This window comes from Berghia stephanieae, chromosome 4 (genome assembly GCF_034508935.2).
Source record: "Berghia stephanieae isolate SIO BIC M18660-M18661 chromosome 4, UCSD_Bste_1.3, whole genome shotgun sequence".
Classification (NCBI taxonomy): Eukaryota; Metazoa; Mollusca; class Gastropoda; order Nudibranchia; family Aeolidiidae; genus Berghia; species Berghia stephanieae.
This window is the reverse complement of record NC_088363.1, coordinates 16,619,666-16,634,834: the sequence shown is the minus strand read 5'-3', so window position 1 is coordinate 16,634,834 and position 15,169 is coordinate 16,619,666. Positions and strand designations below refer to the sequence as shown.

Here is a 15,169-nt window from a genome sequence, read left to right as displayed (position 1 = left end):
ATTCATCTTTTTTTCCAGAGCGTTTTCTGCCACCACCTGTACCACTTGCTTCATGTGATAATGGTTTGGAGATAGGCAATAATGGAAGATTTGGAAGCCTATTTCAAAGTTTGTTCCTTTCAAAACAGCTAAAGATAAATTGCTATGATGAGTATTGCCCATCTCTCAAGAAACAAGATGGGAAAGGGGTATCACTTCTCAAAAGGCGAACTTGCCCTAAATGTTCATTGTATCACTCCTCGATCACAGCAATGAAAGACCATTCACGAAAATGCGGCATACAAGAAGAACAGCAAATGGGAGAAAGTGATGACGATGAAGATGAAATTGATGATACTATTTATAGTACATTGCCAGAGGTCCAAGGCAGAAACATTTTTGAATCAATTAATTTTATGTTTGGAAATTGAAACAGAAATTCATTCCACTAAAAGACTAATATGCTATAAAATAATTTGCCTCTATACTATTTTAAATTACACTTTCTGAAATTTTTTTAATAGCACCTGCACCAAGTAGCCTAATTCAATTTAAATAATGTTTGTTAAATTTTATCTTTGCAAATTTAAATTTTATGTCCCCATTGTATCGTAAAACATAAATTATCAACATGACAGTTCCTGAAATTAATAAAATGTCTGAATGTGTTTTATCAAACGTTGATAATCAATGTTTATGGTTTGAAAAATGAATAATAAATATTGTGAAATTAAAGTTATCTTTTAGTTTTTATTAAATTAGATGACGTCATCATCTGTTGGGGGAGGGGGGGGGGGGGTCAGGTCAATGATGACAAGTGATGACTTGGGGGAGGGGGGGGGGGTCTAAAAAGGGCAAATTTTTGATGACGTAATATGTGAACGCTCCCCAAGTTCTCCCACCTCAGTGTCATATTCACGAACCAGACGGTTGACACACAACCCACGTGCTCAAAATTATGGCACCTGTTTTTGATGGGATTTGAAGAAACAAAATTTTTCTAATCAGTTACGATGTCTAATCACTCATAATGCAACGCAAACCATCTTCATGTCAATTGTAAACACCATACAAAATTTGGTGACAATTGTTCCAGATGTTTCGGAGCCTTAGTGTGACAAAAAATCTAATTTGCCAAATATATAATATTTGCTCTATCTAAACACCCATATCTAAAAAAAAAATTATATGTTACAACTCTATGAAGTCCTTAATGCGTATAAAAGGTTTAAATAAATGAAATGAATGCAACAACTATTGCTTAAGTTTTACACAGTTTTTATTATTTTTAGTACAACATTGATGCTGACGAAAAATAAAAATTATTGAATGGACATGGGCTCTTTAATCTTGTAAATATCCTTTCAACGATACAATCTATAACAACAATGTTACTTATCCTCTATATACAGAGATGATGATAAACCAGTGTCTCAAAAGTCAAACCATTCCTATGCCTTAGGCTAGAAGATAAGAACTTATTGGATGTTGCAACCAAGATTTCATGCAAATTCTCTCATGAATTTTAAATTAACAGCATATATAAAATAAAGATTAATTGAAAATCAGCCATTCAGTTTCCTAAATCAAGAAGAAGAAGAAGAAGAAGAAGAAGAAGAAGAAGAAGAAGAAGAAGAAGAAGAAGAAGAAGAAGAAGAAGAAGAAGAAGAAGAAGAAGAAGAAGAAGAAGAAGAAGAGGAAAGACAGAAAGAGGGAGAAAGAGAGAGAGAGGGATATATTATTTTTTTTAAAGGGAGACTACTCTTCTAGACTGTTACATTAATTTACATCCCTCTCATTTTAAATAGAAGTATTTAAAAATTCAATATTTACAAATAATTAAATAATGAATAAATAAATAAATAAATAAACATATAAATAAAAGTCCATAAAATATCATCTCGCCCCATCCCTTTCCCCTATCCTGTTGGTTATCATCTTATCCACAACAATTACTTTTCTGTCAATTTTGATACTCAGTCCCAGCCTGTCTAGAGTGAAATCATAAAGCCTGTGCGACATCCGATGGGTTTTGCCAAATCAGCACACATATATCATCCGTCATCCGTAGATAAATTCACAAGTCAACGCTCAAGTGGTATTTTGCATATTTAGGTATTGAGAAATAATTATTGAAGTTTGGAACTAATCGACTTTACCATCTAGGTAATGAAGAGAACATCAGGGCAATGAACGACAAAGAGGGATGGAAAGGCATGATTGCCCACGCTTGAAAGCAAGGCACCAGATGATGATGATCTATATTCAGGAGACACATACATTAAGGGGAAGATCGACAGTGATAATCGATGGTCAATATCAAAATTTTCAATATTGAGGTTTAACTATATTTTCGTTCAATGGCCACTTATGGACAATATCAACAACATTTCATGGTCAAAATTATTTTTTTTCCCAGAAAGATCGTTGTTTACATGAGGTCAGGAAACTTCCTTTTCATCAGTTGATGAAGAAATTTGCATGCTTTTACACCCCAGTAACCTTTTTATTTAGGATGAAAACCCATAAACTTTTAATCAATATGAACGTTGAGCTCTTTTCTACACTGTATCAACTAGCATAATCTCCCATCTGGTAAATTTCCACTGGAAATATCCCATACAACTCACAAGAATATGAGAGAAAACAGTCCAATTCCTTGCAGTAGTATTATACTTCCTTTCATGGCTTGATCTCGAATGCCTTTTGTACCAGATGGTCAGTTGTTCCTTGGTCGGATAGCCAAGTTCACAACAGGCAAACCAGAGATAAGCTACATGAGTAGGTGATGATGCAAGCAGGGTCAGAGGTATAATCGCTTGTAAATAATCCAGACCATTTTTATTGTGTTTTGATTTGTTTTTCATTGTAATCAATTACTGTAAAACATTCATTTTGTCCATTTCAATTGTATTAGCCTTGAGGAAGTTCCTGTTATGCTGCTGCTGCTGTTACCTTTTGAATCCAACAATCATTCTGGTGGGATCTTGGGCAGTGGAGTTTTTAATTGCGATTTTCACAAAATTACATTTTATTCCATTAAAAATTACATTTTCCAAAAAACTAGTTTGGAAAAGTTTGAAATTTACACCAAACATTTAACTATATAAAATTAAGATTTTGTCACATCCTTTTACTTTACTAATCTTTATTAATATTTATATATTTTTTAAAATTAATTTTCTGACAAAGTTTGACATTTTTAACCATTAAAAAAAAGACAAATTTCAAAAATTTATTTTAAATATATTTTAAAGTGTATATTGAAAAACATGTGACAAACTTTTTATTTTTATAAATTAAAAATTAAATTAAATAAAAGATCTACAAAGTCTGGAGTGACCGTATACTTAAGCTGTTGGAACATGTCTCTTTGAAAATAGACAAAAGATCCAAGATGGCGACTGTTTCTAAGCTTTTCCATGGCAAAGACCCTTTATTTCATTAAAACAACTGTTGATTTGTTAATATTAAGACTATCCAGTTACATTCAGAGATATCACAGAGTCCAACGGTCACAATTAGAGAGTTGAGGTCTCACTGCCGACCTTCCCCTTGAGAGAGAGAGAGAGAGAGAGAGAGAGAGAGAGAGAGAGAGAGAGAGAGAGAGAGAGGAGAGAGAGAGAGAGAGAGAGAGAGAGAGAGAGAGAGAGAGAGAGAATAATTGAATAAATAAATAACCTGTTGAGACCAACTGGCTTTTAGGGTTTGCACAACCTGTCTGTCATGTGCATGTCTCTCCTTGTCAGACAAGGTCTTGCGGGAAACTTTGGCTCTTTGTGTCATGGTCCTGCGTGCTTCCAACTTCTTCCTATGTGCTGACATATTATTTGACTTCCTGTTAGAAAAGAAAATATGTAATTATGTATAGTTGTCATTAATCAGTACAACATAATATATTGAAGATTATTTTAGTCATTGTAATTCTGATTTTTAGATTAAAAACAAGTAAAGAAAACATTAAATTACCTTCGCTTCTTGTAATATTCCTCCTTATCAAGGAGAGCAGCCCTAGTGCCGGATGCCCAAAACTCCTTCCTTTTTTCCATACCCGCACGGTATCGTTCCCTCGCCTTTGCCTTTTCCACTTCATACTGCTCAGGGTTCATCATCATCCTCTTCTGCCTCAACTCAGCACTTCTGCTTTTTCCTGCAGGTTTTAAACCAGGCATTGTTTCACTGAAAAAACAAGAAATCAAGCTAAAGAATTGATAACATAATGAATGTTTTTTTTACATCAATTTAAAACAAAAGATGAAAGATTGAATAATTTTACATCTACAATTAGGGTTCTTATTTTGACTCTTGCTTTGCAAAGTCAAAGATGGTAAATTTGTTTGTGTACTTACAAAAACTCACTTTAAAAGTAAGTCGTCATTTTTCAGAAGATTTGTGAAAAAAATGTAGTGCAGAGAAATATATCAACTATGATTTTATGATCCATAAAAAAAAAATTGGAAGAGCGTAGAAAACAACTTTTTAACATAAACTCACTTCAAAAACATGTTAGCCATTTGAATGTGGTAATGAATAACAGAAGCACAGTTGCACGTCGTGTAAACCACTGAAATCTATCAATTATAATAAACCCATTTTGAGAGCAAAGACCGAAGTAAACACAACCACTTCCTTCCAAAGTTAAACAAAAATGCATATTTTTCTCACCAAAAATTACTATCTAATTCAATTTCTGGTTAAATTTCAGTATTCTACTAATGACCCTTTCATTGCATGTTGGTATGTAGATAGAATTTGGCGAAATTTGACCTTCTATCGTCATTTTTCATAGGAAATTGCAGTACTCTAATGGCATACATTAATTTAAAGACAGCGAAGTAGAAGGAATGGTCATCTTATCAGTGAACAGGGGTGAGAATGACTGGTCACGAAAAAGGAGGAAATTTTTCAGCGCTTAGATCAAGAACCATCCATGCAAAAATAACCTATAAATTTAAATTTCATTAAAAGTTATTGTGATGCAATCCAAAATGTGTCTCCCAGCAATTTCTGACATCACTCGGAGGAATTTAAAAAACTGAAAGTGTAATTATAACATGGTGGTTGTAGTAATGGTAGTGGTAGGGATAATGATGTGGTGGTGGTTGTAGTAGTTGTGGTAAGGATGATGATGTGATGATGGTTGTAGTAGTAGTGGTAGTCGCCACATACATCTCCCGTATTCAAAGATTCACTAATGCCCACATCCCATTGTTTCAAGTTGACCAGAGACGCCAACTTAAAATTTGGCTCACGTAAATGTGAGAAACAATTCCGAACAATTCCAATGCTTAAACAGGAATTTCTTCAAACAAAATATAATTTATTGAGATCTATAGTCATCCTAATACCCCTTGTTTCAAGTCAAGTAAAGTTCCAAAACCAATTTATGACGTATAAAATATAATATTAAAATGAATGGTAGGTGTGGTGGTAATAATGATATGATGGTGGCTGTTGTAGTGGTGGTAGTAATGATAATGTATGTGGTTGTGGTGGTTGCAGAAGTGGTGGTGGTGATAATGTTGTGTTGGAGGAGGTTGTAGTAGTGGTGGTAAGGATGTGGTAGTGATTGTTGTTTTAATGGTGATAGTGTTGTGATGATGTCGTAGTGGTGGTGGCAATGATGATGATGATGTGGTGGAGGTGGTTGTAGTAATGGTGGTGCTTCATGAAATGATGGTGTGACGATGGTGGTGGTTGTAGTAGTAGTAGTGGCAGTGATGATTATGATGATGATAGTGGTGGTGGAGGTGATAAGGTGTGTACTTGAACGTGAAAAGAGAGAATGATGGCTGATGTGAAAAGGATATGATCCACTTTATAGATTTAGGTTTGTCTGACAGAAGGAAAGATAGTGTGTGTTTGTGTGTGTGTGTTTGTTTGTTTGTTTTTAAGGGTTTACGGCGCTTGCAACACATTAAGGTCATATCAGCGCCAGTAAAGAGGAAGAAAATGGGATAGTAAAAAGTTCTAGAATTACAATTAAAGCACCCAAGAAAAAGTAAGACACAGGAAAACCGAACAAAAAGGGATCAGATGTAGATTCCAAGAGCATACCACCAATGTACTTAGTTTGAGATCACCTATAAGTCTCATCCGGGCACAAAGAGGAATACACTCAAATGCTTAAAATATACATTCAAAATAACAAATATAATAATACATAACAGAGAGATGATTTACAAGGAAAAAAATATCATCTCCCAAGACAATAACTGTCCATTTGACTGTTTCCCTTCCAGTTAGGACTCTGGTCAGGGCCAGGACAATATCAAGTAATCTCATTCCAAGACAAAGCAAAAAAGCATGTTGGAAAACAGATATAAGGGGATAGAAGACATAGTATGTACCCCCTTGCCCACTATGAGAGGTCAGGAACCCCACCCAGGTGTGTGTTTGTGTGTGTGTGTGTGTGTGTGTGTGTGAGTGAGAGAAGTAGGGAGAGAAAAGAGAGAGAGAGAGAGAGAGGAGAGAGAGAGAGAGAGAGAGAGAAGAGAGAGAGAGAGACTGCTCAAAGTGAATATAGTGATAGGTACAGAAAGATTAAAGAAAAAAACTAGCCGAGATTAAAGTACTGAGTGAACTTTATTGTTAGGTGTGTATGTGCTTTATTTGTTAATCGTAAATATTAAGTTAACATATGTTTCATGTTGGCAATTGCCAGGAAATTAACATTTTAATTGAATCCTCTTTGTGTGTGTGTGTGTGTGTGTGTGTGTGTGTGTGTGTGTGTGTGTGTGTGTGTGTGTGTGTGTCATTGTTAAGTACATGACGATGAAAAGTGAAAACTTATCGAGGCTAAAGAACGGTGCACTTTACTGATTTGTGTGAGAGAGAGAGAGAGAGAGAGGAGAGAGAGGAGAGAGAGAGAGAGAGAGAGAGAGAGAGAGAGAGAGAGAGAGAGAGAGAGAGAGAAGAGAGAGAGAGAGAGAGAGAAAAAAAGAGAGAAAGAGAGAGAGAGAGAGAGAGAGAGAGAGAGAGAGAAGAGATCTCAAGTGAATGTAGTGATGAGTACAGAAAAATGAAAGTGAAAAATTAACAAGACTTAAGAACTGAGGGAACTTTATTGATTTTTATGTGCTCGTGTATATGTTTGTAGGTCAATTCAGCGGCACTTAAAATATATATGGGGCTGTAAAAAAAATATAGATTTAAGTAAGATCAAAAGCACCGGAGAAAAAGTGACTGGTTCAAATAGGGCTCACAAACGGATGCCAAGATCAAACTATCAATATAGTTAGTTTGAGGTCAACTAAAAGTCTCACCAAGACACAAGCACAGAATCCTTATGAGAGAAATTCAAAATTTAGAACAACAAATCTAACGTCACACAAAAGAGAGATGATATACGAGGACAAACATATCGTCTCCCCAAAACGACTATACATTTAATTATTTCCCTCCGTGCCAAGGAAAAGGATCAAGCCAAACAAAGGCAGAAAGCCAACTCTAATCCATGCAAGTCAAAAGATCCCACCAGGAAGATGATGTGATAGTGGTGCTTGCACTAGAGGTGGTACTGATTACAATGAGGGCAGTGATGATGTGGTTGTGGAGATGGTGTTACTGATGATGATGTGATAGTTGCTGTCGTAGTGGTGGTAGTTGTGGTAGAGATGGTGATGATGTCATGATGGTTCAGGGGTGAGAATGACTGGTCACAAAAATGGAGTTCAAGACCTATCTATGCGACGATAACGTATAAATTTGAATTTCATAAAAAATTTACTGAGATGCAATCAAAAATGTGTCTCGCAATAATTTCTGACACCACTTGGAGGAATTTCAAAAGTTGAGAGTGTAATTACAACATATTGTAGTAGTAAGAAAAGATGGCGGTAGGGATGATGATGTGATGGTGGTTGTAGTAGTGTCGTGATAGGGATGATGATATGGTGGTTGTAGCTGTAGAGGTGTTGGGAATGATGGTGTGGTGGTGGTTGTAATAGTTGTGGTAGGGATGATGTGGGGTGGTTGTAGTGGTTGTAGCTGTGTTGGTAGGGATGGTGATGTGGTGGTGATTGTAGGTAGTAGTAGTGGTGGTGGGGATGATGATGTGGTGGTGGTGGTAGGGATGACGATGTGGTGGTGGTTGTAGTAGTAATGGTGATAGGAATGATGATGTGATGGTTGTTGTAGTACAGGTGGTGGTTGTAAAAGTAGTGGTGATAGGGATGTTGATGTAGTGGTTGTGGTGAGCCTTTTTAAAAGGCGGAATAGTGATGGCGATGGGCGGAGATAAACCACCATTTAGGCGGAAATCCGCCTTTAGGCGGAAGATTCTCAGCCCTGACAGTGAAACAGACAGGGAAGGAGTATCTTTGATGACATGACAGTGATATCACTCAGAAAGACAGGGAAAGACGATGAAAGAATGTCTTTGATTGATATAACCACTAACTGGCAGCTACATAGCAATAAGGCCTTGTCATAAGATATTAGACATTTGTATGGAGAAGAAGGGCCTTGACAATCTGGGTTTCAATAAAGTAAAAAAATAAATAAATAAAATAAAATAAAACATTATGTCACGATCAGGACCTGGGGCCCCAGTAAAAGTATAAGAAGTCAATGCCCCCGATGGATGCAGTAAGTTTGGTTGCTTATCAATCCTATTAAAAGTCAACGATTACTATATGATCATGAGTGGTAGCATGCTCATCAATGCATCCGTTTTTTTTAAGAACACAGCATGTGCTATTTGGTTAACATTGCATAACCTGTGTTTGAAAAACAATGGCAGTATGCCAAAAGAGCATCATTATATATTACCATCATCTGTTGCAAGAGACGCTAATAGTTTTAAGAATGATGTCAACCACCACTGCCCACCTCCCACTCCTGTTCTGTAGAAAAGATAAATTCCCCTGTCAAAAGTTATAAAAAAAAATCCAGTTCACCATCGTCATCCTCCCTCGAACCCCCTTCTCACACGGCCATCTTCCGACATCTAAACTCCCAAACATGACCATCTTCTGACATCATTAAAATGATTTGATTCTTAACAATAAAAACACGAAACTGTTATCACATGCAGCCCCTAGCTGACAAGCTTCATGCTAACGTGACATGAATAAGGCTAACAGGCTTCGCCACTTGCTGCTGTTACTTGAATGGGTTACAGTCCAATCACAGTCCAGTGATCCAATATGGCAGTGTTACTCGACCTGTGGGCTTCAAACTATTTCTTGAACGAAAATCCTCAATTGTCATTAAAACATGGTCAAAACCTACTGTGATGGATTTAACATCTCATGATTAATTCATTGTCTCTATATTAAATTATTGTTTTGTCATTTCAAAATGAATTTTAAAACTATTTGCTGATTAAATCATCATTAAAACTGAGCTAACGGCTACTTTCGGCTTGTTGACTCTAAGGTCTGATTTCGATGTTTGTCTGACACGCATGATTTTATATCCAATTCACCTTTTTTTTAAATCAAATCTAGACAAAATTCAGACGGTTTTACATGAAATAACAAAATTTTCTAGCAATTATGAAATACTTACCTTATTATTTCATGATCCCATTATTTAAAAAATACGGAATTAACGATTCGGTTCATCGACTACAGCGAATGCATCTAAACCAAATTTTAGGCCACCTACGTGTACCCATGAAGTGACGTGTGCCATAGAGAATACAGGTCCCTAGTCTGTGGACGTGTGCCGAATTCCGATTCCATTTGTTCGTCACGATCGATGAAGAACAAAAATGGAGCCTTCCCCACATTCTCCCATTATTTGAGTTCTCTATTTAAGTTTATTTCAAATTGTTGTTATTTATTTTGCCCATTTTTTTTTTTTTTTTGCATGATAATAGATAAAAGATAATAGGTGAATGAATATGAGAAAATTTATACTTATTTTGAGCTCGCAAGAATGAGTGAATGAGTGTATTTTAGGAGGGTAAGATTTACACCCTTCATTGACTATCACACGCTATTTCTAGCACAGTGCAAAGATCGGCGGTACTGATGCTGTATACCGTTGGAGAGCCTACACGTTCCGTGGACACTAACAACTTGCGCACCGGGTGTTGTGTGGAGATGTCTATGGACAGATCCTTGTTTTCTTCCAAGTAATTGGTAGATCGTTGTAGGCGACGAATGTAATCGTTAGCTCCCTAATGTTTTGATGTCTTCGATATCTGTTTTATTATAGACAATTGACAGCCTCAAGAGATAAGCAATTCAATTCAATCCTTGAAGTAACAGCTTTGCTCAGCAAAGATGAGCGCAACTGTTGGAATGTTAGTGGTGATGGCGTGTTCATGTCTGATATATAATTACAGGCATCTGTGATACACAAAAATAGTGACTACAAGTATCAAAAATCCAACAACAATAATAAAAATCTTCCCATCAAAACTTGCAAAACTGAACCAGATTGCGAAAAAGATTTGTACACACTTTGAATTCTCAAAACCTCAGGAGTCTGATAAAAGGAAATATCCTTATCATTGTTATGAATAGTAGACAACGGGAATCAACTCACTGACTACCAATCCGGCACACCCTGCAGTCTTTACTTTGGTATTTTAAATAGCAGTTACTATTCTCGCTACTTGTGCGGGATTGGTCTCATACGCACACACATGTACTTGTTTTGTTTTAAGCCAAGTTTGACTGAATTTCGATGGTGAGCTTGTGAGTAGATGGTTTGAAAGGGAAGTTGCTGCAGTCTACAAGAATCACTATCTTCATAAATGATGGTGTCAAACAGATCTAATACTTTCCATATTTTTGACAAATCTAGTACTGACCGTGATTCAGACTGTGTATCTATGCATACATAGAAAAATTAAACAGAGAGCTTCATATTGTATCGAGAATGTTTTTGAAAATTCTAAATTTGTGTACACATAAATTTATATAAAATAAATAAAATATTCAAGATTCTTTATTTTTGTCAATTTCAATCAGTTACCCAAAAAGGCTGCGGCCATTCAGACTCAAGTCTAAATAGTCTCCTGTGGGTATTTGAACTAAAATTCCAAAGCGCATGTGCAATCAACAGATTATTCGGCCTTAGTCTGAATAGTCTCCCATGGCAGTATGGTTTTTTTTTTTTTTTTTTTTTTTCAAAAAGTATTTTAATTATTGATAATTATTGATAATTACATAAAATGAATGCAAATCAAAATTATGATTTTAGTAACTATCAACAGGTAGTCTAAACCTACTTTATTTGTCAAGAAAGACAAAATCATAGATCAATTGGAAGTCCAGATAGAAATTAAAAAGAAAAGAGTTAAAACTCTTCAAATGTAACAAAAGTCAGTCAAAGTTACTGTGGTAAAAATGAAAAGCTTTTCTAAAAACAGAACACGATGTCCAAATAAAATCAGGACAAAAAGAAATAATCTAAAAATTACATATTCTGATAGTGTGAGACAGACAACAATCCTTCTACTTCTACAGTCCAAAGTAGGGGTATGAGCTGAGTCAGTGTAATATGGGAAAAACAAAATTTCTTCTGAACTCTTTTTCTTTTTCTTTATCAGTTCCACCTTGTGCCTACTGCCCACGTTGAGACGTCCTCCCCTCTGTATGCCGAGGCACATTGGAGTTCGAGTCCCAATTGCCACAAAAGACTATTCAGACTAGAGTCCGAACTGCTACTTCAACTCAAAAATGATACGTATATGTGTTCAAATATATAGTCACAATTGAATAATTCTGACAGTTTCAATGATCTTTCTTTTAAAATGCCAAAAAAGTGCAGAATTTAATGCTTGTAATTTTTCCAACGGCCTGGTATTCAGTGAGATAAAGCTTAATTTTTTGTCATTCCATGCCAAAAAAAGTTTTAAAGCCCGTATCTCAGCTAATACTGGTCTCTCAGTGACTCTAAAGCATAAATTATAGGATTTTTTACTCTTTACAACAAAAATAATTTTTATGCATTTTACCCTAATTTGCATGATTGAAGGGTTTTTAGGACCTAATTCCCCCCTGTCATAATAAAATCAAGTAAAAAAGAAGTGTTTCATGATGCTTATAGTGTAACTAAAAAAGATGTTACTACCTTTACACAGTTTGCAACTTTCACTGTTGATGTATCAATGTCACATAAAAAGTCCTTTCATCCACAAATTTAAACTTGTTATTTAAAACTAGTATTCAAAGAAAATTGAATCATACACCTTCTTTCATTGATTTTCTTATCTTAAATCATTTCAAAACAATATATGATGTTTTCATGTCTTTTAATTTATAAAAAAAAAAAATAAAAGCATGACACATTGCAATTGTACTATTTACCAAAATTTTCCAGAGATTACTAGTCGGTTATAATAAGAATAATTTACTCAGTAAAGGTTTTTCTTTCTTTCTTTCAATGAACAAATGTACATTATAAAACAATTTGAAATATTTAAAAAACAAATCAATAAACCAAGATGTATAAGAGACACAAATTGGAAAATGATTCTCCAAAATACAATGTTTTAAATCAAAGATAACAATCACTCACCACGAGAGATGTTCTTTTGGTAAAACGTCGACATCTATGCAGGACATTGTGTTCGCGTAACCTGCGTCCTACAGTGGCTCCGCTTATTGCTTTTCCATGCCTCCCGATTACTTTCTTTGCTGTTTCTACTGTTGTTAATTTTTTATCCTCTATATGTTGCTGCACAATCCAGTCAATTGTTTGAAAATCTGTGACTCTTGGTCTTCCACTTCTGGGTCTATCTTCAGACGTACCAGTATTTTCAACACGTTTCAAAAGGTTATAAATAGTTGTTCTGCAGATATTGTGTTTGGCTGCAATGGTTGAATGACTAACTCCAGCCCTTAATTCAGCTAAAATTTTGTCACGGTCTTCAATACTTAAACGTGGCATTGTCAAACATCTTCAGCTAAAAATTCAAATAAAACTCATGTGTGAGTTCAAAGTATTCAAAGCAAATTTTAAATCAAAATTTGTTTCCATTACCTTCACTTTTAATTGAATTTAAACAATCTAAGTTTCCATTATCTTCATTTTTTATTGAATTTAAATAATCTAAATTTAATCTTCATATTAGATGGATTTGAAATGGAATTATTATAATGTAACAATGATTATATTATAATTATAATTTTAAAAATAAATAAATAATAATAATAATAATAATAATAATAATAATAATAATAATAATAATAATAATAATAATAATAATAATAATTAATAACAACAATAACAATGAATTACTATAACTCTGACTCTAGCCCTACCCTTGTTTTATGCGTTGTTGATTGATTGTGAGTTCTTGAATGACCCTAGCCCAGCATTGGTAAAGGAACGAGGTCCCTGCCGCCATCTTGCTTTGTTTACATAGAGACAAAAAATGGCCAGATGGTCTAAAGTGTGCCAAGACTAAAAAGACTTTCATGCAACCAAAAATGTAACCAAATTTTAAACGTGTCATTTTGATGACGAAAATAATAAAAATAAAAAAATAAAAATAAAAATAATAATACTAATAATAATAATAATAATAATAATAATAATAATAATAATAATAATAACAACAATATCCATAATTATAATAATAACAACTTTTAAAATCTTACCTTAACCCAATACTACCAGTGTTCCAGATGAAGAAGATTGTCAAAATTATTTATTTTTTAATCTTACCTTTAAAAAAAAATTTAGCTTTTATATAGCGCAACATCCATTAAACATGCTCAAAGAGCTTTACAAGAGGTCCCTGGCAACAGCAACATTTAACATTTAGGACAGGACATGACGCCTGTTAGGCGATATTAAATTTTTTCGGACCGAGACAATGCTGTTAACGGCCAGGTACTCATTTTACACCTGAGTACGGTGAGAGAATGTGAGTAAAGAGGACTCAACTATGCGTCGAGCGAGTCTCAAACCCAGGACCTTCCGATCCAAAAGCGAGTGTCATACCACTAGACCACATAGCCCCACTTAAATCTGACACCCTGGGTGGGGATCCTGACCTTCCATAGTGGGCAGGGAGGTACATGCTGTGTCTTCTATCCCCCCATACCCGTTTTCCAATTGTTTCCTGTCATTGTCTTGGAATGAGATTACTTAGTTTTGTCCTGATCCTTGCCGGAGTTCCTTGGCTGGGAGGGAAACAGTCGAATGTATAGTTATAGTTTTTTTCCTGGTAAATCATCTCTCTGTTATGCATTGTATTATGTTTAGTTTACATATTATATTATATGATCGGTAAACATTTGAGTGTATTCCTCTTAGTTGGGACCTGTGCTTGTGTCTGGATAAGACTTTTAGGTGATCTCAAACTAAGTACTTTGACGGTATGCTCTTGGAATCTACATCTGTCCCCTATTTGAACCAGTTCCCCTTTGTCTTATCTTTTCTTTTGTGCTTTAATTGTAATTCTAGAACTTTTTACTATCCCATTTTCTTCCTTTTTACGGGCGCTGATATGACCTTAATGTGTTGCAAGCGCCGTAAAACTCTTAAAAACAAAAAACAAACCCAACACCAGTGTGACGGATGGAAGAGGATATTGAACTGTCAAAAAATAGAGAAAGAGAGAGAGAGAGAGAGAGAGAGAGAGAGAGAGAGAGAGAGAGAGAGAGAGAGAGAGAGAGAGAGAGAGAGAGAATTTAGTTTCGTTCAGTTTTTCTTTTAATACGACCTCTCTCTCTCTCTCTCTCTCCTCGCATCCCTTCCCCACATTTTGCCAAGATGGTGATATTTACTGCTATTGATCAAGAATAATCAAGGTGACAACTCAATCTGTGTAAACGAAGCAACACGGCGGCAGGGACCTCGCTCCTTAGCCTTAACCAATGCCCCTAGTCATTATAAATATGTCTACTAGATAAGTAAGTAGTAGGCCTCCCTGTCCCTGGCTGTGAAATTTCTACTGATTGTATTGTATTTATTGGTCATTCGCCTTCGACTTCCAGGACTCCGGTTAGACTAAGGCCTAAGGCTACGGCACGGAAGAGTTCGAAAATAGATAAGTATAAGCCTCTGCCTCTTCTCTGACTCTGACTCCTATGACTGAGTTGAGCGGACAGATGACCACAATCACAATGAAGTGATAAATAAGTGAAAAACAAAATTTCGAAAGGAAAGAAAATTCATCATAACTTTCTTGAAAACTGCGAGCATTACCATTCTTCGAAATCAAATTACTACACAGATCAACAACAAACGTGGAGGTCAATTTATAATTTTGATTTGT

The 15,169-nt window shown here is 35.3% G+C and overlaps 1 protein-coding gene across 3 annotated transcripts in view; it reads right to left on the bottom strand.

The window, feature by feature from the left end:
- The window catches only part of LOC144970115 (putative serine carboxypeptidase CPVL), a 75,760-nt gene that overhangs the window by 60,523 nt on the left and 68 nt on the right, over positions 1 to 15,169 (bottom strand). The window contains exons 1-4 of one of the 3 annotated variants that reach the window (XM_078909352.1): positions 15,100 to 15,169; positions 12,460 to 12,847; positions 3,949 to 4,158; positions 3,661 to 3,817 (exon numbers count right to left, since the gene is read on the bottom strand). The exon at positions 15,100 to 15,169 is cut by the window's right edge and continues 68 nt beyond it. In XM_078909352.1, the coding sequence (XP_078765478.1) occupies positions 3,661 to 3,817; positions 3,949 to 4,158; positions 12,460 to 12,506 (414 nt within the window). In that variant the 5' untranslated portion in view covers positions 12,507 to 12,847; positions 15,100 to 15,169. Of the gene's footprint in view, positions 1 to 3,660; positions 3,818 to 3,948; positions 4,159 to 12,459; positions 12,848 to 13,205; positions 13,296 to 15,099 lie in introns of all 3 variants that reach the window. The other 2 variants (XM_078909354.1, XM_078909353.1) reach the window with 2 other exon arrangements.